Source organism: Malassezia vespertilionis, chromosome 2 (genome assembly GCF_029542925.1).
Source record: "Malassezia vespertilionis chromosome 2, complete sequence".
Taxonomy (NCBI): domain Eukaryota; kingdom Fungi; phylum Basidiomycota; class Malasseziomycetes; order Malasseziales; family Malasseziaceae; genus Malassezia; species Malassezia vespertilionis.
The window spans coordinates 243,965-269,355 of record NC_079248.1 but is presented as its reverse complement, the minus strand read 5'-3'; the positions used below and the strand labels follow the sequence as shown (position 1 = coordinate 269,355).

Below are 25,391 nucleotides of genomic sequence, written 5' to 3'. Positions count from 1 at the left end.
TGCCCCCCTTTTCGGAGACGCATTTCGCATCGCGCGAGCAATCGCGCCGAGACGCGTCGCATCGATTTATATGCATGACTAAACACTATCCAGCGGTGGTGCGCAGTGCACTGGCCTTGGCCGCGAGGTCCTGCTCCAGGCGCTCATTCTCGAGGCGCAGCTCTTCGAGCACCTTGCGTGCAGCCGAGCTCATCTTGCGCTCGGAGCGCAAGTCGCTAAGCACACGGTCTGTAGCGACCAAGGAAGAATTGCGCTGCGACTTGCGCATCTCCTCCTCGAGCTTTTGAATACGCGTCTCGTACTCGGCGCGCGTTTGGCGCAGTGTCAGATCCGCCGCTTGCTTGGCACGCAGCAGATCGCTACGCGCCTTGTCGCGCTCCTCATAGACTTCTTTCGGCGGCGCTGGCGGCTCTGCAGATTGGCTCGCGGCGCGTGTGAGCTGCTCATTATCCTGCTGCAGCTTCGCGCGCGTGCGCTCGAGGGAGCGAGTGTAGGTCGTTAGCTCCTGCAGCTCTGTCTGTACGTCACTCAGCTGGCGGTCCGTGTACTTCTTGGCTTCTTCCAAGACATGCACGTGCTCGACAATCGTCTTGGACTGCATCGCATCCAGGCGCTTATTCTCGAGCTCGGCGTGTTTCAGTGCGTCGCGCAGCTTCTTGACCTCGTCGTGCTGTGCGGTGCTCTGTGCCAAGAGCGCGGCTTGCTGCTCTTCCATCGACGCGACACGCCGCGCCATGCCTTGCTTCTCGCTGCGCTCGGCGTCCAGTGCTTTCTGCGCTGCTTTCTGCTCGCTGCGCACACTGTCCAGCTCAGAGAGGAGCGCATTCGATTTCGTTGCATCGCTGGCACTGCGCTCCTGCAGCTCGGCATGCTGTACTCTCGCCGCTGAGAGCGCTTGCTCTGCCTCAGCGGCGCGCTCCTCGGCCAAAGTAAGCGCTTTTTCTACGGCTGCATGCTTTGCCGCAGCCTCGCGCGCCTCTTGTTCGTATTTGACCGTGTGCTCGGCAAGCGAGGCGGCGAGCTGCGCAAGCTGTGCATCGGCTTTGGCAAGCTGCGACGCGTGCGTCTCGGCGGCTTTCTGCGACGTGGCCCGGTGGCTTTCCAAGCTCGCACGCACGCTCTGCATTTCTTGCTCGTGCTGCGCCGCAAGATCGCGGACGTGGGCCTCAGCAGCGCGGCTCTGCTCGTTGCTCGCTGCATGCATGCGTTGCAGCGCTTCTTCGGCGCGCAAAAGCTTGGCCGTCGCGTCTTCCTTGTCGCGCTCGAGTTCGCCTCGCTCGCCGAGGACGGCATCGAGGTGCGCAGAGAGCGATTTCATGTCATGGGCTGCTTCTTGCTCGCGCTGGCTGCTTTCTTCGAGCTGGCTGTGCATGTGCGCAACATTCTGCTCCAGCTTGGCGAGCTGCGCATCGAAATCAGAGTGCATGGTGACGTTCTGCGCGAGCTCTGCGCGCAACTCATCGGTATTTTTCTCCGCGGCGACAAGCGCTGCGGTGGTGGCCGTTATTTGGTCGCGCACAGACGCATGCTTCGCACGCTCTTCGTCCAGTGCAGCAACGACTACGGCATTCTCTGCCGCAAGCCTTGTCTTGAGTGATTCCAGCGCCGCGCGCTCGCGCTCGTCGCGCTGTGCACGCTCTTTTTCCATGGCGACTTGCAGCTCGCGGTGTTTGCGCGCCTCGTCGTCTTGTGTGGCAGAGAGGAGAGGGAGTAGCGACATGTACATGCGCCACCACGGCCACCTTTGCAGCGCATCGTAAGCCACAGCAGCATCGCGCAGCGTCTGCTGCGCCGCGGCCTGGCGCAGGCGTTTCTTGGCGATGCGCATCGCGCTTGCTCTGCGGCACATGGCCTGGAAGTGGGTAAAGAGAGTGCGGAGATACGCGTCGCGCTGCTCCTCAAGCTCGGCGAGGACGCCGGCTTTGAAAAAGATCTTGGTGAGCCCGACCTTGTACACCTCTTCTGCAATGCCGAGTGCTTGGGCGATACGCTGGCTCATAACACGCCTGTCCATGGCACCGGCATTGAGAACATCGGGGACGAGGAGTGCATAACGCGTACAAAACTCGGAAAAGAGCGTGCGGTTTGGATAGCCGAGGCGCGCAATGCGGATGCCTTCGAGGACACCATTGCAGCGCAGCTGATCAAGCACCAAGAACAGATCCATCTTGCCAGGCTTTTTTTCATTGTTCGGCACGATGCAGCGCACAAAATGGGGCTGCGTGGAAGAAAGCTGGGCCATGAGCGAAGCAAGCTGCTCTTTGTGGCGCTGGCCGACCGTGCGGAAAGCGCCGCGCCGGCCCCGCGGCATCACACACTCTCCCTGGAACTCGGCAAAGAGGGAGCCAATAAAGGATGCTTCCGCGCCGGCCAACACACGCGCGACATTCTCATTGAGGGGGTCGCGGTTCTTGTCCAGCCACTGCTCGGTGTTGTATTCGACGTTTGCCGCATAGTGGCGCACGACAAACCGCTTTACCTGGCGCGACGCTACAAATTTCTGGTTCACGTCGGTGCTTGCGCGCTTCGAGCCCCACGTAGAGGTGAGTTTGTCGGTAAATGTTTGGTCCGTTGCTTTGGGCATGATGCATTCCTCGTCGAGGGTCGCGAGGACACCAATGGGACTCGTCGACTCAATCAGGTCGATGGTGGGCTGCAGATCGAGCCCAAAGTTGACATAGTCCCACTTGATGTCTTCGCGCGCATACTCTTCCTGCTCGAGCATAAACATGTGGTGGTTGAAGAATTGCTGAAGCCGCTCGTTGGTGTAGTTGATACAGAGCTGCTCGAAAGAATTCGTCCCGAAAATCTCGAACCCGGCAATGTCCAAAACGCCAATGTAGCGCGACTTGCTCGTCGGGCGGTCGAGGACGTGGTTGATGCGGCTGACCAGCCATCCAAACGTCTTTTCGTACATGGTCTTGGATAGCGCAGCAATCTCGTCCACGACCTGCTTCTTGCTGCGCGATTGGCTCACTGTTTCGCGGCCTGCGCGCACGGTCGGACGAACGAGGGCAGTGGAGAGCTTGCTAGGTTCGACGCCGATCAGCTCGCTTACCAGCGCCAGCTGCTCGGGGTTTGTGATTCGCGCTTGCTCCGAGCGGTCCTCGGCAATGTCGAGGTTGCCGAGATGGAGGATGGCAGCAATCACGCGGAACAAGTCCTTTTTCTCCTCGGCGGAAAAGCCCATGGTGCAGAGTGCATCCAGGAGCTGTATCCACTCCTGGCTATCGTCGACGCCCTCAACGTCTTTGCGCGAGCCGTTGAGATATTTGTACGCGTCGGGAAAGTTGCTGAGTTGGAACTCGGAGAGCAGCGCCTTGTCGCGACTGCGCAGCAACTGGTAAAAGATGTGAAAATTGCGCTCGTTCGCGCTGCGGTTGTGCACGCGGCTCTTTTCCAAGAGGTACCAATCAATGTTGCCGCCCGCAATCGCGCCGCCCGTCGTGAACTCGATGCGGATAAACTTGCCGAATCGACTGGAGTTGTTGTTACGCACCGTTTGGGCATTGCCAAATGCCTCGAGAATAGGATTGGCCTGCAAAATTTGGCGCTCGAGCAGGCCCAGCGGCGCATGCGAGACGCGGCGCGGCGCGTGGGCAACATTCGCATCCGCATCCGCGTCTACGGCAACGGCCGCCAAGTACTGGATCACACGCTTGGTGCTTTCTGTTTTTCCAGCGCCAGACTCGCCTGTGATCAACAGGCTCTGGTTTTCTTGGTCGCGCAGCATATTACGGAATGCGCCGTCGGCCACGGCAAAGATATGAGGAGGATTAGCTTCGCGCCGCTGGCCCTTGTACATGTCCACGACTGCTTCTGTATAAATAGGGAGTGCATGGTAGGGGTTTACTGCGACCAAAAAGAGGCCAGAGTATGTATAAAGCAGGTCGCTAAAGTAGCGCTGCCGCAGATTGTGCACGACACTCGCCTCATTCAGAAAGGTCAAGTCCGCAATGTCGGCGACCTTCTCAAACTTGGGAGGGTTCATCTCGCTGAGGACTGTGGTTGGGACAGTGACGGTCTGCCCAGAGGAAAGGCACACCATGCTTTGGTCTCCATTCTCCTTGACGACATAGCCGGGCAGGTATCCCTGCTCGGTGTCAGGCACCCACACATCCTTTCGATCAGGATCAATTTTCACCGCAATATTGGTCCCGACTGCCATCCTTGCCCACTCTGCCGCTCGGCAGTGCGTCGAGTGGAGAAAGAGCGTTGTTGTGTGTTGATTGCGCAAAACGCGTGCCAATGAGGTCACGAGCAAAAACCTCCACATGGCGTGTCGCCCCCAGGCACCATGCCGCTGCACCTCGCGCCGCATAAAAGCTACCGTACGTACGCGCATTACTGACAACAGACCCGTACAACCGCGAAAATATCGAGAGGGTGCGTCGTGATGAGGCCGAGGCGCGGGAAAAAGAGCGCGCGGAGGATGCGCGGCTAGCCGAAGTCGAAAGTGCGTCGCGGATTCAACACTTGCGGGAGCGGCGCGATACGGGATTGCCGAGCCAGGGGCATATCAACTTTTGGGAGGAGTACGAGAGCGGAAAAAAGCAGGCAGAGACTCCGATAAAAGATACGGAGCCGATCGAGCGCAAGCCGCGTTTCGGCAACGCATCTATGGAACTACAGCCTTGGTACGCCGCACCTGATTTGCGCAATGGACGCGAAAAAGGCAGGAGCGAGGAAGAAAAAGAGCAGGTACTAGCACGAGAAGCAGCACACAAGTTGAGTCACGATCCGCTCCAGACCATGTGTGCGGCACTGGACCAACGTGCTTCGGACACAAAAAAGCGCGCATGGGGCACGCAGCCGTACAAGACAGAGACCCTCTTGAACGAGCGCCTCAGTCGCGAGGCCAAGGAACGTGAGCGCACATCGGCGCTCCTTGCAAGACGCCACGAGAGCCGCAGTCCGCCGCACTTGTTTTTTCGAGGAGCGACCCGTGCTTCGCGCACAGCACGAGTCGAGCGACAACACAAAGACTGAGCTGCGCAGCGCCGACTCGGACGACTTGTGGGACTCATTTGCAGCGCTACCTGACGGCATACACGGCACCCCCCCTCTCGAGCTACCCGCGCCGCAGCAGTTCGGCAAAGAGTCGATGTACGTCGAGCTATTCCAGGAGATAATCTGTACCGTGCTCGAAAGGGAGAACTTTTTATTTACGGTAAAAGAACAAGAGTGCCTGTCCAGCATACTGCTTTTGCCATACGCATCGCGCTACTTGCTGGTCCGTCTCCTGCAACGCAAACGCGACTGGTACCGTTTGGATCGGTTGGCGTATGCAAAAGAGGTGGACGACGTGCAGGAAGCGGCCAAAGGCCTGTGCCAATCGTTCGGCATGCCTTGCTCGCCGAACGGTGCTGACGATCACCTATTGTGCAGTTATGCACAGATGGATACAGAGATGGAGGGCGGCTTGGAAGAACGCATCGCGCTCTTGACACTGCCGGAACTCAAAGAGATCGCAAAGCGTTTGGGAGTCGCGCGTGCGAAGACGAGGGTCCAGCTTGTCGCACAGCTTTTGGCGAGGCCAACGAATGCGACGCTGTTCAGCTTATCCGGGCCATGCTCGGGCAGAGAACTGCGCATGACCGAAACGCCGTCGCACGCACGTTTGGAAAAAGCGCTGGAGCGCAGTATGGCGGGCGGCTGCATACGGATCCTGCCCGCAGTCTCTGCCTTGGTTGAGCGCATGACGATCGTCTACTACCGTGGCCTGCCCGCGTTTAACAGTATGCTCACTTCTGCCGTCTTGAGCCGTACAAAAAAGTGCCATTTTCCGGAATACACAATCCAGCGCACCCCCGACCTGTTTGAAAACCGCGATCAAGTGGTGCAGTACGCATACGCTCTGCATCTGGAGAAGGAAATGGATGCGTGCGTTGATGCACTGTCCCACTCAACCGCGGCTGTCGAGCAGGGCATTGCATGCCTCGCAGCGGGGTGGGAGCTGTGGAAAGAGGCAGTTGCAGACGTGCGAAAGAAGTACCCTGACGGCGTCTCTTCCGCCATCTACCCGCGCATGCGCTTCCATCCTGGGTGGGTGCTTACGCGCATTGTATACAAAGGCTGCCACTGCGTTGCACGCCAAGGACACGCTGCGCGTGAGCGCGGAATGCTGCGCGGTCTGCTCGCCCAGCGATACTTTCGGCGAGGCCAGCGCGGTGCGTGGCACGAGCGCCTCGCGATTGTCGCGGCCAAGACGCAGCGAGGGATGGCAAAAGACCAGGTGCTGCAGTGCAAACGTGAGGCGCTCGCATGCTGTCAAGCTGCCTTGGCTGATCCAGATACCCATCTTGTGTACGTGTTTAGTTTGCAGCAGCGCATTCAGCGCTTGGAGGCGCAGCTCAAGATCCCACTTGCCGAGCGCCACGACTTTGCACACCTCCAATTGCGCGCCGCAGACCACGTCCACCTTTGCGGGCGGCGCGTGGGTTGCGAAAACGAGGCAGGGAAGCGCAGCACATGGCAAGGCAAAAATGGTCAGCCTGTTACCGTGGAAGAGTTTTGCTTGGAACGATACGCCGCGCAAGGGTTTCGTGGATTCCACTGCGAAGGGCGCATTTTGCACTTCCTCTTTGCACTGCTTATGTGGGATATTCTGTTTGCGCCTGTGCCGGGCGCTTTTGAGACGCAGTACCAGCGCGAGCCGCTGGATTTGGCGACCGACGTATTTGCCATTGCGCGGCGCGACGCGCTCTCCTCGCGGCTTGCGCACATTGAAAAGACCGGCGGGCTTGACCTAATTGGCGCTGTGGATGCACGCGAGCGGCGGCTGCGTACGTATGCTGTTGCGTGTCGCTGGGACTGCTACACGAGCGAGGAGCTCCTGGAAATCGCCGAGTGCATTGGGGGCCGTGCACTGGCCTTGCTGTGTCGCCTGCTGAGCGAAGAATGGGCGATGCGCACGAGCGGGTTCCCAGACCTTTGTATTTGGCGGTACAAAGACAAGCAGGTGCACTTTGCGGAAGTCAAGAGCCCCAAAGACCGCCTAAGTGGCAACCAGAAAGTGTGGATCGATGTGCTGCTCCGCGCGGGGCTCGTCGTGCGAGTCGTCCACGTCGACGATGTGCATTAAACTTTACTGTATACGTAAAAAACTATCGAAAAGAGGTGCTTGTTTATAGTATGCCCCATCACGCTGCTCTGTCGTCTTGCGGTACATGTCCATGTCGAGATCGCCAATATAGTGCTCGTCGCCGAATCCGCCCACATAGTAAATCCTGTGCGGCGTGAAACGGACCCATTGTGCAACGTGCGGACTTTTGCGCGAGCCAGGAACCCATGCCTCTGCATCGGGATGATGCTGTACAAAGCACGCATGCAGTGCGTCGAGATAGGGCGCAGTCGTGGGCAGGGATACCATTTTTCCGTACAAGGCCGAGCGCGCCTTGGACGCCATCCCCTTGCGGAACACAGGGCGGTCTTTAGCCCAGTGCACACGGCCACTGATAGAGCGGTCGCTGTGGCGCACATCCACGACGTGCGGATCGGGGTTCGGGCCGACAAACACGGACGCGGTCTTGTTCGTATCAACGAGCGAGCGCCAGTTTTCCGAGACGGGCAGCGCTAGGAACAGCAAATCTCCGGGCCTGGCGTTAGAGACCTGGTCAAGCATATCGGGCGTAAAGCATGGAGCATAGTACTCTGCGCCAACCTGTGCCATCAAATCACTTTCGCTGCTGCGCGGACTGTGACTTGCGAGGGATGCTACAAAGAAACTTGACTCGTCGCGGATCACGGTGTACAAGTCATGGGTGGCTTGCGGTAAGCGAGAAAAAAAAACGTACCCTTCGATTTGCTTTCCCATGCATTCGCACGCAAGACTAGAGGCGCCAGCGCGAGCAAACTACGTACCCACAGCATGTGTGGAAGCGATACGATCAGTGTCCGTGCGCCAGGATCGGGCAGATCTTGTCGCATCGGGCCTACATGCGCGCGTCGCGCTTGTTGCTTTTTGCACCATGGGGCTGTCGTCCCACGGCGCAGCGCCGCGCAGAGACAGCCATAGCGATACGAAAAGCGAGCAAGATGTACTTGATTGTGCTTCAGAGCATGGCTTCACTGCGCAGGACTTGATTGATCGGCAGGCACGCTTGGAAGCACAAGCAAGCGAAGCGCTGCCGTTTTCTTTTGATACTTGCACCCACAGTCTTGGCGCCATTCGCCAGTCCGTATTTGCATGCAGGACGTGCGGTGGTGGCGGGGTGTGCTATGCATGCAGTATTGTGTGCCATGGCGACCACGATCTAATCGAGCTATTTCATAAGCGCAATTTTCGGTGCGACTGCGGTACGCCGTCCTTGTACCGCAAAAAGCTCGAGCACGATACGAGCGAGCATGCACGGGTAACGGGATTTCCAGCATGTGCTGTGCCATGTGCCTTGCGCCGCACGGAGCGGAATAAAGGCTGGGACTGCGAGAATGAGAATCGGTACTCGCAGAATTTCGACGGCCGTTTTTGTGTGTGTGCGCGCGGAAAAGAGTACGACCCCGATACGGAAGAAGAGACCATGATCCAGTGCCTTGTGTGTGAGGAATGGTACCACGAGTCATGCGTATCTGCGGGAAAACTTCTCTCGACAAGCGCGTTGGAAAGCGTGCTTTGCGACGCGTGCATCACTTCCAACGACGCCGAGCTATTACGTTTGTATGCAGGCACACGAAACTGGCTTTATGTAGCGCGTGGCGCGCCCAATCCCCCGGAATGGGACAGCTGCCCAGCCGAGCCTCTCGATGGCGGCGCCTACTCGCTGTACGGCGCTCTCCCTCCTCATCCCGCCAAGCGTGCACGCACAGAAACGCAATGCACGCTGCCAAAGCGCTCGCTCCTTGCTGTACACGCAAACGAGCGCGCAGACGTGTACCTGGTAGACGGTTTTCGCGACCGCATATGCCGGTGCGCCGACTGCCTCTCGCGCTGGCACGCATACCCCTTTGTGCTGGACGAAGAGCCCACCTACGACCCGCCCAACGACGAGGAGACTGCATCCAGTGCATCCCAAGCCTCGACGTATGACCGCGCCGTCGCAGCTCTTGGCCAGCTCCCGCGGCAGCAGATGCTAGAGTCGTTGCGAGCGTATGAAAACCTACGGAATGCGCTCTACGAGCACCTGCGCCCGTTTGCCGAGCGCCAGGAGCTGGTGAGCGAAGAAGCCGTGCGCGCCTTTTTCCAGGCACAGACCCGCCCCAACTAGCTAGTCGATGAGGTACTTGCGCTTGAAAAATCCACGTAAATGATACGCCTGCCATGCGCCCAGTACAACCACAGCAAACAAGGAAAACCAGGCAAATCCATGCACGCGGCGCAGCGTTGAAGCGTTCGTCGCACTGAGACGAAGCTCGCGCGCTTTGAGGTACTCCATTTCCTCGAGAATCTCGTCGGCGGTGTTGGCCAGCTTGCGCAGCTCCGTCTCCATGCCAGAGAGCGACTCCTGGTTCGCAATGGCGTTATAGTCGATAGCATCGCCTCCGAGTTGCACATCCAAGTCGATGTCGGAAATGAGATGGTTCCGCTTGCCGCGGTTCGATATACATACACCGAGATCCGCGTCGTGGTGCGTATTGATTGCCAAACGCGTTTCGTCCTGCAGGCCTTTCTTATGCAGGTACACATTGTGGTGCACCTTATCCACGACCATCACTTCGATACTTTGGTCGTCTGCTGTGCGAACATCGCGCGGCACGACCGAGATGGACACTATCGCAAGGGTATCTTGAAGTGCATAGTTCCAAAGACAAAATGGCGTCGGATGCTTGCTCGACTCTATCTCAAACTTGATTGCACAGACCGATGCACACAGCGCACCAAGCGCCAACACGAGTGGTGCACGCATGGCAGAAAGAGCGCACGGCGGCGGCGGCGTGGCTATGGCTGACTAAGCACGACGTCGCCTGCGCGGCCGTATTTTTTCTTCCTTGCGCCATGCATTTGATGTACGCACAGGGTGCGGTACGTATTCGAAGCCACTGACCGCAGGATGGGAAACGCATATATACGCTGAAAAAGGTGGTCGATCGCGCGATGACCAAGTCTGCGCATCCGGGTACGTCGCCTTGCCGCTGACCGCAGCACGCTTCTCTCCCGACGATAAATTTTCGCGGCACCGTATCACCATTAAACGGCGTTTCGGCTTGCTCTCTACACAAATGAACCGTTCTGTGTAGCTGCATAGTTCTACTACACTTATCCACGAAGCAATGACAAGCCGGCCCTCGACGAGGCGCGCGGCGTTGCTTGTCCCATAGGCACCGACGCATACACTACACTCGGCGACGCCGTCGGTGGCAGACTGCCTTGTACTGCGACGCGGCGCGCCTGCTTGTGCTTGACTGGGCTCCCTAGGATGGGAATTTCAGGCGTGAGCATGGGCGCGGCACGGGGCGTCGTGTCTGGATCGTCCGTCACGTTCCCCAGCGCCGAGGCTGCACGCGGCATGGGCCCGGTTCGTCTGCTGGAACGTACCGTGCGTGGGCTTGAAGCTTGGAGCGCTGTGATGCGCGAGCCAGACATGCCCGCGTGCACAGGCGATTGCGGTGGCGCGGGCGTGCTTATGCGCGAGCTGCTCCGTGTGTCGAGATCGAGTGGCAAGGCCACTCGCGCATGTCCGTAGCCGCCGGCAATACTCGGGTCGGGGCGCTGCAGGAGCGAGCCGAGGGCAGTGACCCAGACGCGGTGCCTTGCCTTGGACGGCGCGGTGAGTTTCATCTCGCGGCGGCCTGTGCGGATGACAATCGTTTGGCTATAGAGCCCCGGCGGGTGCTGGTTATTGTCGTCCATGAGCGCGACCTCTTCAATGTGTGCCGTTTTGGACTTGGCCTCGGTGCCTGCCCTCGTGGTGGGATCACGCTCGGTCCAATGCACCGTGCGGTTGTATGGGTTGATGAAAAAGTAGCGCGCGTGGCGCCGCTCTGCACCGCCTAAAAGCGAGCGCCGCGCATATTTGTACATCCACTCGCCGATCATGCACTCCATAATCGCGTCGGCCACTTCGGGCTCGACACCGCGCAGGTACGAAGGCAAAGCAGGCGCGGCCGCAGGACGTCCCACCCATGCAGGAATCTCTTCGGGATGCGCCGCGTCGTCCAAGCTTGTCTCGGACGTGAGCGTGGACAGGACCGACTTGTTTCGGCGGTGTGTCGCAGGCAGGCTTTCGTCGCGCGCCTTGGGCGTCGAGGGCGATTGTTTTACTTGCGCGCTGCGCAGCGCACGAAGCTCGGATTGCGTCTCGTCCAGGTTGCGGTGCAGGTCCGCGACGCTGCGGCTCAGCCTGTCGCGATCAGCACGGAGAGCAGGGAGTTGCTCGAGCGCTGCTTGTGCGGCGGCCGCATCTTTTTCGAGCGTCGCGGATGACATTGCATGCGCTTCAGACGCGGAGCGGCGCATGGACTCGAGCGCGTTGACTTGATCTTCTTTGATCGCCAGTTGCTTGCGCAGCTCGGCTTGGAGAAGCGCAAAGTGGTCTTTCTCCGAAGCGGCCTGCGCTTGCTGGATGCGTAGCTGCGCGTCCAATGCAGCAACGGCTTGTGTTTCAGCCTCAAGCTTGTGCTGCAAAGCGACAAGTTGGGCCTGCAGCGCGGCCATTTCCGAGGCTTGCGCTTCGCGGTACGTGTCCAGATCGGTGCGGAGCAAAGCGCTTGCTTGCGCATGTTCCGCATCTTTTTCTTGGAACATGGTCTCGAGCTCGGCAATGACGGATTGTTTCTGGTCGAGCTGTGCACGGAGCTGTGCAGCGCTCGCTTCCTGTCCGCTGCGGAGCTCGTTGGCAACGCTTGTCTGCTCGGCGAGCGCTTTTTCGAGACGCGATATCGTGGCGTCTCGATCGTGCTGCTCTTTGTGCAGCGTCTCGATCGTGTTCGAAGCTTTGGCGGCCGCGGCTTCGTGCATGGCTGTTGATGCGGCATGCTGCACATAGGACTGTTCGTGGCGAGAGCGGAGCGCATCATGCTCGAGCGTATTTTGCTCAAGCTCGGCGCGGAGGCGCGCAGTTTCCTCGTCGTGCTTGGATTGCATCGCCTCCAGTGCTGCACGAAGTTCGGCAGCTTTGGCATCGAGCGCAAACTGGTGTGCTTGCGCTGTGTCGGAGTCAGCGATGCGGGCTTTCTCGAGTGCGGCACGCAGGCTGTTCATCTCTGTGTCTTTAAATTGACACGCTTGCTCGGCTTTGGCGACACAGGCTTGCTCTTTGTCCAGCTCGGCGCGCAGTGCGCCAATTGCTTTGGACTGCTCCTCGAGTGCGGATTTGTACTTTTGCTCGGTTTCCCCTTGCAGTCGGTTGGATTGGGATACAAGGCGTGTTGTAAGCTCCTCAATGTTACTCTCGTGCTCTTGTTTGAGAGCGGCGACTGCAGCGGTATGTTTCTCGAAATCGTCCTTGTGCTGTACCTCGGCGTCCAATTGAAGTTGCTTTGTCTGAGCGGCAGCGCGCGATGTAAGCTCCTCGAGCTCGTTCTTGTGCTCTTCTTCCAGAGTGGCACGCAGTTCTGCCATTGCGTTGGCATGCTCCTCAAGCGTCGACTTGTGCTGTACCTCGGCGTCCACTTTTTTCGTTTTGTACCATGCAAGCTCTGCACAGACGCTTTCCACCTTTTCGGCGTGCGCATCGATCGCAGCCTTGTGCTCAAAAACGACATTCGCTTTTTCAGCAACGCGATGTTCGAGCTCTGCACGCAGTTTGTCCAAAGCCGCATTGCTTTCCACACGCACTTTTTCCAAAGTCGCCTTTGCACTCTCATGTGCCTGAACAAGCGTCGCCACTTCCTCTTGGCGCTTTTCGAGCGCGACATTAAGTTCGTCGGCTGTCCTGCCATGCTCAGCGAGTGCAGCCAAGTGCTTTTTCTCGGCATCGGTAGCAGCCTTGTGCTTTATTTCCAGCGCGCCAAGCATATCCTTGTACTCTATGAGCTCAGCACGCAACATCTCAACTCTTTTTTCGTGCTCGCCACTTGCTGCATCCTTCGCAGCAGTCGCTTTTTCTAGCGCTGATGCATGTTCCTTGGCTTTAGCGTCGAGGCGTGCTTGCAGCTTTGCCAACGCATCGGCATGCACTTGCTGCTGGTCGTCACGGGCATGGGTATATTGTGCATCTTTGGCAGTGAGTGCCTCTGCCAGCGCCGCGCGCTCTGCCTCCGCCGTTTCCAGCGCAAAAGCATGCGCCTGCTTGAGCTGGTCCACAAAAAACACATGCTCTTTCCGCGCGATCAGCTCGGCTGCATCGGTCATGACACCGACATCGACCATCCCTGGCTTGAATGTGAATCCTTGTGCGTCCAGCTCGGCACCAAGCGCGCCGATATGCACCGAACCGCTGGGAACACGCCTTGTGAGCCCTTCGCCAAGCATGTCTGCCATGGAAGGGTCTAGCGGCACGTCCTTCATAATTACACTTTCGTCCGCGTCCTCTGCCCAGCTCTCGTCGCGCGCTTGAGCGCTGGAAACGGTGCGCGACGGGATACGTGCTTGGCCTACGCGACGCAGCGGGCGTGGCTGATCGTGGATTGCCTCGGTCATCCACGCCTCGTCCTTGTCGCTCTCGTCGCTTTCTTCTGCTGGCATTCCCACCATTTTGCGCAGCTCGCTCAGCTGGTCGCGCAGCTTGCGTTGCTGCTGACTATCGCGACCGAGACGCTTGACAGCAATGGCTAGTTTCCGGTGCAGCTCCTCGACTTCCGTACCGTGGACATTGGGCATTTGCACTTCATCTGCGCTCGAATCAGTATCGTCGAGTGCTTTGCTGCGTCGTAGCATTGGCGTCGCAGGCCTTAGCGTGCTCGTGGGCGAGGCGAGAGAGGACGGAGTCCTTTTCATTGTGCGTTGTTCGCTTTGGTGCTCGGTTCGCTTCAGCTGGCCCTGCAAGTCAGACACATTCCGCTGGAATCCTGCGCGCTCGCGCCGCGAGAGTGCCTGTTCTGTATCGCGCTGCTTCGCGAGTCGGCGCACCGCCTCATCCTGCTGCTCAAGCTGGGTCGCCTGTGCCTCGAATGCCTCGCGCATTTTGTCGAGCTCGTTGGTAATGCGGTGACGCTCACTCTCCGCTCTGTTTTGTGCGGCAGTGCGCGACGCAATCTGCTCTTCGAGCCGTTGTTGGGATACAAACAGGTCCCAATTCTCCTGTTTAAATGCATCGTGTTTCGTCTCTAGATCAGCGATGCGCATCCTGGCGAGTTCTGCCTGGTGCAGCGCGTCTGCTTTCTCGCGGCGCAGCTGATCCAGCTCCAAGCTTGCGTTGAAGGCAAACGGCGCGGAGCTCGCCTCGCTCAGCGCGTGCTCTTGGGGCGCATATGCATTGTTAAGTCGTGAAAGGAGCATATCGCGCTCCTCTTGCAAGTCCAGCAGCACTGCGTCAATGTGCTCGCGCGCCGCTCCGTCTGTGCAACTCGGATCGTTGGCCTCCTCCAGGAGCGATTCAAGGCGCCGCTGGTTCTCCAACAGTCCTTGGCCCAGGATGCCAGCCGCATGCGTCAGTTCCCGGACTTTCTCTATGCCCACGCGGACTTGTTCGCTTGGGAGACGCATCTTGGCGTCCGCTATGCACGCTACAGTCGTCGCCAAAACCACCCTTGGCGCGCGAGACGCGTCGGTTGCTTTCTCGGCCGAATAGCTACGATGCTACGAGTCCTCCACGTCTTGGGTGCCTGTGTACTCGGGCAAAATTTGACATGCGCCTTTCCAGTCGAGCGAGCCGTCGCAGATCTGCTTGAGGACGCTGATGATCTGATCGATTTTCCCGATACGCTGGGAGGTCGTGTCGCGCTCGCGCAGCGTGATCGTGCCTTTGGCGACGGTCGCAAAGTCGATGGTGCAAGCAAACGGCGTGCCGAGCTCGTCGTTGCGTGCGTAGCGGCGCCCGATAGTGGCGCTGCTGTCGTCGATGCGCGAGGCAATGCCCATCTTGCGGAGGCGGTGGCTTACTTCCTTGGCGAGCGGGGAGAGCTGCTCGTTGTTGCTGATGGGCACGATAAGCACCTTGAACGGCGCAACGAGCGGCGGGAGACTCAGCACGCCGCGGTCCTTGTCTTCTGCGCGCGCCCAGAATGCATGCTCGAGCAGGGCATAGAAAATGCGGCCGATGCCAAAGGAGGGCTCGATCACGTTTGGCACAAATGTCCGCACGCTTTCCTTGATTGTCTTGTACTCAACCGTGACGTGCTCCTTGTTCACTGGGATCTTGGCACCGTTGAGCTCCACGTGGGCACTGCCCGCGTCAAGATCGTGCATAAGGGTCTTGAGCTGGTCCTGACTGAGGGCAAGGATGGCATCCTCTATTCCTTTGGCATCTTTCTTGAAGGCGGGGCCGAGCACCTTTTTGTTCATCGTCGCGAGATACTTTTGATAGACCTTGGGTTCCTTGAGCGCCTCTTGCACAACAAGGTCGTGCTTGGTCCTCTTACTGTGCATGGTAAGGTCGAATGCGCTGCGGTCCGCCGAGCCGACACACTCGATCCAGCCGTAGGAAGTGTGGATCTCAGCGTCCCAGCAGTCGCTCGCATAGTGCGCCATTTCATTGTCCATGTGCTGGCGGAAGCGGAGGCGCTCCAAATCAATACCGATCGCCTCGAGGAACAGGTAGATGCGCCCCAAAAAGTAGCCGAGCGTCTCGTTGTCCACTTTTCCGCTGCGCACCGCCTCGCCAAGCGTCATTTTGACAATAGTTGTGTTGCCCGACATTTGCACATGCTTGTCCAAAAAGGGTAGCGTCAAGTGCTCAACCTCCTTGAAGCGGGGGTGCTGCTTCTTTTCTGGGTCGAGGAAGTGCTCGATCTCGGCCATGGTAAACTCGCGCACGCGCAAAAGACCGGCGCGCGGCGAGATCTCGTTGCGGAAACTCTTGCCTATCTGTGCGCTTGCAAACGGCACGCGGCCATTGTTGAAGTCGAGCAGGCGCTCAAAGTTGACAAAGTGCCCTTGCGCCGTCTCGGGGCGAAGAAAGCCCTTGGTTTGCCCGGTGGGGCCGATCGACGACTCAAACATAAGGTTGAATTCGACGGGCTTCGTGACTTCGTTGTTGGTCGCCGGCGCGCGAAGGTCGTGCTTTTGGATCAGTTCCGCAAGCTGTGCGCCGCTGAAATCGTCCAGCATGGCAAGCGTTTTCGTGTATTCGTCGACCACGGCATCGTCCAGCTTGATCGCCTGCGACTTGGCCTTCTTCTTCGATTTCTTGTCCGCAGCCGCAGGCGCAACTTCTGGCTCGGCAGCGCCGCGCTCTTTGCCGCGCGCCTCCTTGTCGCCTTGCAGGCGCGCCTCGAGCACATTCTCGATCATGTGGTCCGCGCGGTAAATATCGCCCGTCTTTGTGTCTTTGACCATGTAATCGGCAAACTTTTCCACGTGCCCAGATGTCTTGAGGACGTCTGAGAGCGTCATAATCGTGGTGTCGAGCTCGAGCATGTCTTCCTCGATGATAAAGTGGGTGCGCCAAAAGTTGATCAGGTTCGCCTGGAGAGCGGCACCGCTCGGGCCATAGTCGTACAGGCCAGCAACACCACCGTAGATCTCAAATGCCTGCGTATAAAAAAAGCGCTTGGTCATGAGACCCTCGAGCTGGGCGCGCTCGAAGGGATGTGCATCTTTCTGGACTAAGGCCACATCCGGGGATGCTGTGTTCGACGCCATACTCGTTGTGTAATGTCGGGGTACAGTTCCTGAAAAATACGTCGGTGCTTGCGTTCGGGCGTGGGAAATGTGCGATGCTAAACGATTTCCCACCGTTCGCATCCAATGGGCCACCAGGGCCGTCGCGCCCGCCTTCCTTCTTCGCGTCACATGATCGCGCACGGCCTTGTCCACGTGGAAAATTGTTGGTGTTCGCATGCTGCGCAGTGGACTGCGCGGTGTGAGCAGCACTTGTGCTGGCGCATGGCATGCACGCTCGCTGAGCTCGCTTCCCCAGCCAGCAAAGAAGGGTCCGCATAGGTGGTGCTTCGGTGCGGCGCTTGTGGGCGGTGCGTTGGGCGCATTCGCACTCTCCGCGCCGGCATGGACCGACGTGTGTGAAGAGGCACAAATGGCGCCCACTGAGCAGCGCCTCCCTATGGCGGCTGTATATGCATGGGGGTCCAATAAAAGCAAAGTGGCGGCGCCGTCGAGTGGAAAGGCGACGGTCAACACGCCGAGCGCCATACCTGCGTTTGAGGGTGTTGGATTCCGGGATATGCAGCTGTGCACCACCTACGGCGCAGCCGCAGACGTACATGGTGACGTGGTACAATGGGGCACGGGATTTACTGGTGATGCGCCCGATGCATTCCCTGTCCCGCAAAGGACGCTCGTGGGCAAAGACATTGTGCGGCTCGAGCTGTGCGGCCCAAAGATTTACGCCCTTTCGCGCGCCGGCGACATTTATGTGTTTGCATCTGCGCGCGCAAACCAGTCGGTGCATTATTCGTGGATGGAGAAGCTGGCAGGATCGTCCTCAATCGACTACGTCAAGCTAGGTGCTCAGGGCGGCCGTTTCTCCAGTGAAAAATTTTGCGATATCGCCGGTGGCGAGCACCATTTGCTTGCATTGTCCACTTCTGGGCACGTCTGGGGCGTGCCGGTGGATGCGGAAGCGAATACGTACGGGCAGCTGGGATATGCGCGCACGGAGCTTAACGCGGTGCGCGACGGACAGCCCGTGTCAGTGGAATGGCAGCTCCAGCCGCGCGTTGTGCAGCGCACCCAAGGCAGCGACAAAAGCGTCGATGCTGTGCCGCACCGCAGCATCATAATGGATTCGACCAGCATTCGGTATGCGACCAAATTGCGCGCCATACCGAGCTTGGAAAATAGTACTTTCGCCGAAATTGCTGCGGGCTCCGCGCATTCGCTCGCACGAACGCTGGATGGGCGCGTACTTGGATGGGGCGCAAACGGTAACGGTCAGCTTGGTTTGGGCGTCTCGACGTCTGTGGATACGGTGGCCGTGCCCACCGAAGTTTGCTGGCCACGAAGCCTCGTGGGAAGGCGTGCACAGTGTTTGCGTATCGCTGCAGGCGGTGTGACGTCCATGTTTGCCGTACAGAGTGCCGGCGTCGCAGGCAAGACGGACAAGGATGCACCTCCGCCTTTCACCATGGAAAGCCGCATTGATTTGCTGGCAGCAGGCGGCGGCGCGCGCGGCACGCTTGGCAATGCGCAGCGGCCGCAAACGTGCAGCGCGCCTGTACGTGTGCGCACCGTTTCTGGGCTCGCAGAGTACGACGAGACGTCCCGCGCCATGTCTCCTATCCATATTCATGCTATTTCTATTGGCTGCAGCGGTCAGTGTGCTTTGGTGATGGATGCGCCGTCCATTGGCACAGAGACGCGTCGCGATGTGTACGTGTGGGGCGCAAACGATACCTACCAACTGGGAAATGGAAAACGGACGAACGGGGCGGTGCCAGCATTGCTCACACTCTCCGACGAGCCACAGAGCGAGCGCACGTCGCGGAATGCACCCATCCTGAACCGGCTGCTTCTGGTGGAACAAACGACGGGAGGAGCGAGTGCGTACGATCCCGACGGTCGCCGCTTGGAACGCGCTTATACTTCGCTTGCGCAGCGCATCGTTGCGGGCGGTGAGTGTATGGCGGTGTATACACAAATACCTAGCTAACTTAGTCTTGTCCATAGAACTTCTCCGTGGCCCAGCCCAACTTGCTAATGTGCCAGCCGAACACTGTTTCGGTCTTGGGCTCAAACGCCACGATGTTAAGGCGGCGGTGGCGCTCGGGGTCCTGGGAAATCTTGTCGATGCGCTGCATCTGCTCGGCGGAGAGCGAGACAAGATCGATGTTGATCTCGGCGCGTTGAGCATTGGCGCTTTTGGGAAGAACGCCGATGCCGCGAAGGACGTTCCAGGAGAGGATCACCTGTGCAGGCATCGCGCCCACCTCTTCGGCAATTGCGAGAATGTCCTTGTCTTTGAGAATGGGCGAGTCAAACTGGCCAAGGGGAGTGTAGGCGGTGACCAGAATACCCTTCTCCTGACAGTACGTAACCGTGGGAAACTCGGGCGCGTAGGGGTGCGTCTCGATTTGGTTGCACGCAGGGACGATCGTGCAGTGCGGCAACAGTTCAGCGAGCGTCTTGTCGCTGAAGTTGCTCACACCGATACTCTTGACCTTGCCTGCACGCGTCTCAAGAAGCTTTTCCATTCGCTTCCACGTATCAATAAAGTTCGTAGAGTCATCGGCCGTGCCGTCCTCATGCTGTGCCTGGGGCCAGTGCATGAGATAGAGATCAATGTACTCCACATCGAGCTCTTTCAACGAGTGGTCGAACGACGCCTCGACATTGTTGTGGCAGGTATTCCACAGCTTCGTAGTAACAAAGAACTCGTGGCGCGGCAGGGCACTCTCGCGAATATGCTTGCCCACCACAGACTCGTTGTAGTACATCGCGGCTGTGTCAAAATGGCGGTAGCCAGCCTTGAGGCCGACCTCCATGCACTGCGCAACAGTGCCCTTGACATCCTTACCCCCCATATAGCATCCCATGCCGACGGACGGCATGGTCTCATTGTTGTTCATCTTAAATTCTTTTGCAAGGTGCAGCATCGTGGAAAAAGGTGCACTGCACGGGCCGCGTCGGTTCCTGACACGCACCACTCACGTGCACCAGTGATGACATCAGCAGAGCAAACATCGCGCTTTACGATCGTACACCATGGCAAGCGAACCATCGTACGAGGATTTCGTGGAATGGTGCGCAGGAGAAGAGTGCTAATTACCAGCATCCACTATTCTGAAAAATACTCGGATGATCATTGGGAATACAGGTATGTTTTTTTTATATATATGTCAATATATATCGCACTTTTGGTGCGCTGGGCAACACCCTGTGGCACAACGAACAGCACTAACACACAGGCATGTGATTTTGCCAAAGCCATTTTTAAAACGAATTCCGAAGGAGTATTTTGACCCCGAAGAGCCGGGCGTGCTGCGCATTCTTTCGGATGCCGAATGGCGTGGTATCGGCATTACACAGAGCCTGGGCTGGGAGCACTACGAGGTACATGGTATGTAGTCTTTCTGTGCTCACCGCAGCGCCTGAGCCGCACATTTTGCTATTTCGCCGTGAGAGAGACTATCAAGAAAAGGTGTGTGCACGGCGAGGCTTACCTCAGTATGGCCCACAGGGCAAGCCTGCTGACGTGGCCAAAATCAAGAACGCAGCGGCAGCGCAGGCAGGAAAGCGCGCCTGATCAGTGCAGGTCCCACGAACCCTTAGTCTGTATGTACACTGTTACGTTGGAACGCGAGTAGGTCGCCATGGCACATGGCGCGTCGCAGCTTGGGATATATGCCCCACTGCGCGCTGCGTCGCGCTGCGTCGCGCTTCTTCGCGGCCATGGTCCCTACAGAGACGGAGTTTACGCAGAGCCTTACTCGGCCACGCGAAGTTATCCAGTCTTTCTTTTGTGTGTACCATGCCTGCGCTTACCGCAGCCGACCATGTGCTGATTCGTGACGCGGTGAAGACGACAGAGGCGCATTTTCGGCGTGTATTCAGCGAGCCAGAGCGCCGCCTTCGTGTACGTTGCGCACTCACTTACACTAGGTCCCGCTGCTCGATGCACACTCGATACATTCGCTGCTACGCCGCTCGCAATCGGACGAGGGGCGCCGTGAAGGTGTGCTTGTGCGATGGCGCTGCATGGTCCAAGATACTGGATTTGGGTGCGAGCTCTTCCTCGCGACGCTCAAGGCCAACGGCGCGTGCGTCTCGGGTTTGTACGGCGCGGAAACGATGGTCGATACGGCGCAGGATACATTGCCGGAGCCGGAGAACCTCACTGAGCGGACAGTCGTTTGTGCAATTAGCCCGCCGGGCGAGATGGCATGGTGCGAACAACTTGCCACGGGCGATTCCGCTCAAGATACGGCTGGTTTGGCCCTTGCAATGGACAAGATGGACGTGGGAGGCACTGCTGAAGTTCAGCTCTGCGATCGCGCGCGCATTCCTGTTGCAGAGCAGCCGAGCATAACTGCGCTGGTCAAGTGCTACGATGTAGACGCTGCCGAAGGGCTGCGTACTACGGATATGATCGACGTGGTCGGCCTGTTGGACACTAGCTAGTACGTTGTGCGCCTGCTCACACACAGTCTGCCCAACATGGACTGGGAAATGGCTGGGACAGAAGGGGCTGCACTGTTCCCATGCATCCACGCACTCTACTTTGAGCGCAGCGCTACAGACAGCACACTTTTGCCACTTGCAGAGCGTGCGGCAGAGGCGCAGGCACCGCCATTTTCCTCGCTGGAAGAAACACGCGCATCGCTTATTGCGTATTTGAGCGCGTGCCTCGGCGGGGATAGGCTCGCTGCAGAGTACCTTTTACTCGCGCTACTTGCTAAGATGTACGTACATGCGAGCCTAACACCAGTCACCTGCGGCGTCCAGGTCTTGCAGTAGGCTCGCTCTCGCTCAACATATCTGGGATGCACGGCGAAAGCAAGCAGCATCCCGCCCTGTACCATGCATTAACCTCGCTCGTTCCTGCACTCGTTCCACAGCGTCTCGCACTCGACGTGCTCAACGACCCACAACTTACCTTGTTTGTGCGTAGCGCCGACACAGGAATTATTGCGGGGCGCCTGGAACTGGCACAAGGCACCATGGTCCTCGTGGACGAAGTTTGCATGGGCGAGGGCCAGCTGCAGGACCATGGCGTGCGAAATATCCGCGCACTTGCCTCGGTCCTGCAGTCGCACACCCTCCCCTATCTCTTTCCGTTCTCCGAGTTTCATTTTGACACGGATCTGAACGTCGTCGTGTTGAGCGCGGGCAAGTCGTTGCTCCCTGTAGACTTGCACGTTCCGCTGCGCACAAGCGACGGCGCGTCGTCGTTGGATATGTATTCGACCGAAGGCATGCCTCTGATGCCCCCAGAAGTGTACATGGCATGGCGTGTATACCTCTTGCGCGCAAGGCACCTGGAATTTCAAGTCACGGAACCCGTCTCGGAGTCGATCCAGCACTACTTTGTGGAGCAGCGCAGCGTCGCTGGCGCCGACGCGTATACACAGGAGGATTTGCAACGAGATCTCGGGATTGCACGGTACGTCTTATCACTTCTAATGTAGACTGCTCTCTGTCTCGCATGGCGCGAGCGAGCTCACCGAGCCTTTTTGGCGCGACGCGGTCGCCATGGGCAAAGCACGCGCCGCGCGCCAACCTTTGTAGCGTAACCTCCACATACCCTACAACATGCGCCGTCGCGAGCCAGCGCCGAGTGCGTTTGGCGCGAGCGGTACGCCGCGTAAAAGCACGAATGAGATGCTGCGCACGCCCGTACGCACGCCCGTACGGGGGCTCGTGAGTCCGCATTTGTATGCGTCGCCTTTGCACCGAAAAGGTGCTTTTGCGAGTCCATTGCGTACCGCCACCTTTGCCGCAGCGCCCGAGGCGAATGCAGAGCAACACGTGCCAAAGACCTGGAACGATGCGCTATGGGAGCTGTACGTACGCCTCTACTTACACAGACTTTCACGCGTTCCCAGCACGGTCCAAGCTGCACTGCAGTCCTTGGAAATGGAATTGGACGACGTGGTGCACGAGCCGCGCATGGGCGTCCCCATTGGCATTGCACTCCACCTTTTCTCGCTGCTCTCCCAAGTGATCCTCCCGGGCTCGGCGCTTTATTTTCCCGGCATCACGCCCAAAGCCAAGCCGGTGCATCTGTTTGCGCCAAAAGGAAATGGGTACGCGGCGTACCTTGCGCGTGTGGTAGCAGAGCAGCGCCGCGCCGCGTTGCTGTATGTGTCGCGCGCACTTTCTTTTGCGCTTGTCGCTGCGGCGCTGTACAATACATACCTCTTATTTTCGCGGTACCGCACGTACAGGCTGTGGTACCGCAACATTCGCGACGTATTGCGCAATCCACACGCACAGCTGGAATCGCCGCCGCAAGCGCCGCCGCCGCTTGTTTCATGGCAGGCGTGGGCATATGCATGGATGCTTGCAGGCCTGCGCCAGGTCCCGATTGTCGAGTGGTTCGTGCCGCCGGCAGCACCTGTTGCAGCCGAGGCGCCTACGGAAAAGATCTATACGTTGCGCGTGTGGGACATGCTGGAAGCGCCGCTCCATATTTTTGCGTACGTCCTCTCCTTGCTCACGCAGCATATATTCGCCGGCGCACGCTCTGTGGTGGGCGCTTGTGGGCTCGCTTGGGATCTGGCCTGCGCTTGCATGGCTCTCTACCTCCCTCTTCATGGCCCTGTTTGCAGCGCAGACTTTTTTCTTGGCGCACGAGTACGCACTGCACGTCAAAGATCAAAGGCTGTTGTCTGCCGAAGTACTGCGCGAATACGACGAGAAGGTGCGTAGTACACAGCTCACCCCAGTTTGTCATTCCGCGTGCTATGCCGCTGGTGCGCGAAGCATCGACCATGACAGATGATAGCATAACACGTGTCCCATAGGAGCCGCGCTTTTAGCGCTTCCACGCCTCCCTCTCCATTTCACGTGCCTCTAGCTCCAGACACTCTTCTGATGATACAGTCGCGTACTTGTGGTCAATCTGGCCGCCGTCCATGTGCGTAACGGCGCGCTGCACTTCTTCTTCGTCCTCGTATTCGATACGCGCACGGCGCACAGGCCCTCCTTGTAACGAAATATCCACAATATGCCCGTACGCGCCAAAAATAAACGCAAGGTGCTCCGCGCGCACATGCTCCGTGAGGTGATACACGTACGCAATAGGCCGTGCGCGCCGCACCGCGTCTGGGGGCGCCATCGTCGCAGGAGCAGTGCTTAGTCAGGCCAACAAAGGGCCGTGCGCCTTTGTTGCACGCACGACCCACTGCGCGCGCTCTTGCGCGATGTATGGACCGTGCCGTTTCTGAGCTAGCAGCGATTGTGCTGGGTGTAGCGTGGTATACCTACCATTGCATTACAAGCAAGTTTGCGCAGCAAGCGACGCTTGTGCGCCTTGTTGACGATGCACGCGCCATTGTTTGTGCCGCGTGCCGCCACGGCGAAGATGCGGTGGCGAGGCTGGAAAGTCTCCCTGCGCAAATTGCATGGAAGCAAAGAGAAGCTGTGTTGCGCGATGCCGAGATGCTTGTGCGCACCATGGGGCGTGTGCTGGTAGCCATTCTGTCCATATGCAGCGTGGTCATCAACATGCTGTGCTCTTCGTACCGCGCGCTCTTTCTTTGCACACTGCAGCTTGTCATCCAGAGTATCTTGTCTGTGCTAGATGCAGCAACAAAAGCAGTCGCGGATGGTGTACAAGCGGCCGGACACATGCTGCATGCCGTCCTTGGCGCTGCTTTCCACGCGGTCCAAGGCGCCGCCGATCTCGGCGCGGATGCTCTGAACGCGGTGTTCGGGTCGCTTGGCGTGCACATTCCTGCCCATGCGTGGACAGAGCCACACGCACTGCAGCTGCTCGATAATATCACGGTGCCGCCTAACTTGGTGCACCCCTTTGCTTCGCTGCGCACGGCATTGCCGTCCGTGGACGAGCTGCGCAGCAGTGCAGAGGATGCGTTTGACTCGACACTGCGAGGCATACAGGCGCAGATAAATCAGTCTATGGTGCACTTTGCCATGCCTGCTAAAGCGATTCCGCCCGTGAACAGCACCAGCGCCATGTGCGACGCAGTGCCATGGGACATGTTTCGTCGCGCAACGACCGTGATTCGGCACGCATCCATCATGCACGCCGTCTTGACTGGCGTGCTGATGCTGGTGCTCCTGCTCGGGAGCATGGCAATGGCGTGGCGCTCGATACGTACCGGCGCATCCTGGCTCGTACACGTCGTCGTCTTTTTTTTCATCCTGCATTGGATTTTGCTCGAGGTGCACATCTACGTACTGCACAAAGTAGACGACGTGACAGCAAAGGTACGCCGAGCGACGCTGACCCAAGCTGGCACACACAGCACCCCATGTCTCCATCGCTGCTACGCAGGCGGTGCACCTTGTCAACGAGACCAACGCCGAGCTTGCGCATGCAGAACAGCAAGTAAATACAATGGTGCTTGGTCGTGTACACGAGGCAATTCCCGGCGCGTTTGCCGTGCTTGACAGCGTGCTTGACTTGCTCACCGACACGGTCCACAACGTCTTTGGCGCCACGCCCATCGAACAGCCCGCACAGCAATTCGCCGCTTGCCTCCTGGGCAACAAACTACACGCAGCTGAAAAGTCACTCGAAGTTTTGCAGCGCGCAACGTTCGTGCAACTTCCCCGCATGGAGGCGCCGGCAGATTGGCTCGCACTCGACCGCGTGCTGGCGCCTATTTCACTCGCATGGCAAGCGCCGTGGGCGACCTTGTCGGGCATGGTAGCCCGCGAGCTCGCACAGCTGCACATCGAGCGGCTTGTGCTGTTGGGCACGCTGCTGCTTGTTTTGGGCCTACAGCTCACAATTTGGATGGCTATACGACAAAAAGACCGCTTGAGAGAA

The 25,391-nt window shown here is 58.6% G+C and overlaps 14 protein-coding genes across 14 annotated transcripts; 7 read left to right on the top strand and 7 right to left on the bottom strand.

Annotated features, from left to right (window-relative positions):
• Positions 1-85: 85 nt before the first annotated feature.
• On the bottom strand, positions 86-4,168 carry MYO1_1 (class II myosin; the record flags this gene model as incomplete). Its single annotated transcript, XM_056205789.1, has 1 exon — positions 86-4,168. The coding sequence occupies one exon, from the start codon at positions 4,166-4,168 to the stop codon at positions 86-88; it is 4,083 nt and encodes a 1,360-aa protein (XP_056061764.1).
• Positions 4,169-4,297: 129 nt separating this feature from the next.
• Positions 4,298-7,084, top strand: MVES1_000932 (phosphodiesterase I; the record flags this gene model as incomplete). Its single annotated transcript, XM_056205788.1, has 3 exons — positions 4,298-4,331; positions 4,358-4,867; positions 4,896-7,084. 3 exons carry the CDS (start codon positions 4,298-4,300, stop codon positions 7,082-7,084), a joined length of 2,733 nt encoding a protein of 910 aa, XP_056061763.1.
• Positions 7,085-7,087: 3 nt separating this feature from the next.
• On the bottom strand, positions 7,088-7,820 carry MVES1_000931 (uncharacterized protein; the record flags this gene model as incomplete). The annotated part of the gene is made up of 2 exons (XM_056205787.1): positions 7,088-7,663; positions 7,797-7,820. The coding sequence occupies 2 exons, from the start codon at positions 7,818-7,820 to the stop codon at positions 7,088-7,090; spliced, it is 600 nt and encodes a 199-aa protein (XP_056061762.1).
• A 150-nt stretch (positions 7,821-7,970) lies between these two features.
• On the top strand, positions 7,971-9,203 carry MVES1_000930 (RING-type E3 ubiquitin transferase; the record flags this gene model as incomplete). Its single annotated transcript, XM_056205786.1, has 1 exon — positions 7,971-9,203. One exon carries the CDS (start codon positions 7,971-7,973, stop codon positions 9,201-9,203), a length of 1,233 nt encoding a protein of 410 aa, XP_056061761.1.
• ERV25 (vesicle coat component) lies at positions 9,204-9,842 on the bottom strand (the record flags this gene model as incomplete). The annotated part of the gene is made up of 1 exon (XM_056205785.1): positions 9,204-9,842. The coding sequence occupies one exon, from the start codon at positions 9,840-9,842 to the stop codon at positions 9,204-9,206; it is 639 nt and encodes a 212-aa protein (XP_056061760.1).
• Positions 9,843-10,192: 350 nt separating this feature from the next.
• On the bottom strand, positions 10,193-14,521 carry MVES1_000928 (uncharacterized protein; the record flags this gene model as incomplete). The annotated part of the gene is made up of 1 exon (XM_056205784.1): positions 10,193-14,521. One exon carries the CDS (start codon positions 14,519-14,521, stop codon positions 10,193-10,195), a length of 4,329 nt encoding a protein of 1,442 aa, XP_056061759.1.
• Positions 14,522-14,614: 93 nt separating this feature from the next.
• GRS1 (glycine--tRNA ligase) lies at positions 14,615-16,618 on the bottom strand (the record flags this gene model as incomplete). The annotated part of the gene is made up of 1 exon (XM_056205783.1): positions 14,615-16,618. One exon carries the CDS (start codon positions 16,616-16,618, stop codon positions 14,615-14,617), a length of 2,004 nt encoding a protein of 667 aa, XP_056061758.1.
• Positions 16,619-16,814: 196 nt separating this feature from the next.
• MVES1_000926 (uncharacterized protein) lies at positions 16,815-18,584 on the top strand (the record flags this gene model as incomplete). Its single annotated transcript, XM_056205782.1, has 1 exon — positions 16,815-18,584. One exon carries the CDS (start codon positions 16,815-16,817, stop codon positions 18,582-18,584), a length of 1,770 nt encoding a protein of 589 aa, XP_056061757.1.
• Position 18,585: 1 nt separating this feature from the next.
• On the bottom strand, positions 18,586-19,527 carry MVES1_000925 (uncharacterized protein; the record flags this gene model as incomplete). The annotated part of the gene is made up of 1 exon (XM_056205781.1): positions 18,586-19,527. One exon carries the CDS (start codon positions 19,525-19,527, stop codon positions 18,586-18,588), a length of 942 nt encoding a protein of 313 aa, XP_056061756.1.
• A 109-nt stretch (positions 19,528-19,636) lies between these two features.
• CKS1 (Cyclin-dependent kinases regulatory subunit (Cell division control protein cks1)) lies at positions 19,637-21,052 on the top strand (the record flags this gene model as incomplete). Its single annotated transcript, XM_056205780.1, has 4 exons — positions 19,637-19,674; positions 19,840-19,991; positions 20,422-20,507; positions 20,534-21,052. The coding sequence occupies 4 exons, from the start codon at positions 19,637-19,639 to the stop codon at positions 21,050-21,052; spliced, it is 795 nt and encodes a 264-aa protein (XP_056061755.1).
• Positions 21,053-21,088: 36 nt separating this feature from the next.
• Positions 21,089-22,159, top strand: MVES1_000923 (uncharacterized protein; the record flags this gene model as incomplete). The annotated part of the gene is made up of 3 exons (XM_056205779.1): positions 21,089-21,333; positions 21,360-22,034; positions 22,060-22,159. 3 exons carry the CDS (start codon positions 21,089-21,091, stop codon positions 22,157-22,159), a joined length of 1,020 nt encoding a protein of 339 aa, XP_056061754.1.
• Positions 22,160-22,183: 24 nt separating this feature from the next.
• On the top strand, positions 22,184-23,397 carry MVES1_000922 (uncharacterized protein; the record flags this gene model as incomplete). Its single annotated transcript, XM_056205778.1, has 3 exons — positions 22,184-23,070; positions 23,096-23,294; positions 23,320-23,397. 3 exons carry the CDS (start codon positions 22,184-22,186, stop codon positions 23,395-23,397), a joined length of 1,164 nt encoding a protein of 387 aa, XP_056061753.1.
• An 11-nt stretch (positions 23,398-23,408) lies between these two features.
• MVES1_000921 (uncharacterized protein) lies at positions 23,409-23,711 on the bottom strand (the record flags this gene model as incomplete). The annotated part of the gene is made up of 1 exon (XM_056205777.1): positions 23,409-23,711. One exon carries the CDS (start codon positions 23,709-23,711, stop codon positions 23,409-23,411), a length of 303 nt encoding a protein of 100 aa, XP_056061752.1.
• An 89-nt stretch (positions 23,712-23,800) lies between these two features.
• On the top strand, positions 23,801-25,386 carry PRM1 (plasma membrane fusion protein prm1; the record flags this gene model as incomplete). The annotated part of the gene is made up of 3 exons (XM_056205776.1): positions 23,801-24,826; positions 24,894-25,331; positions 25,378-25,386. 3 exons carry the CDS (start codon positions 23,801-23,803, stop codon positions 25,384-25,386), a joined length of 1,473 nt encoding a protein of 490 aa, XP_056061751.1.
• Positions 25,387-25,391: the final 5 nt, after the last annotated feature.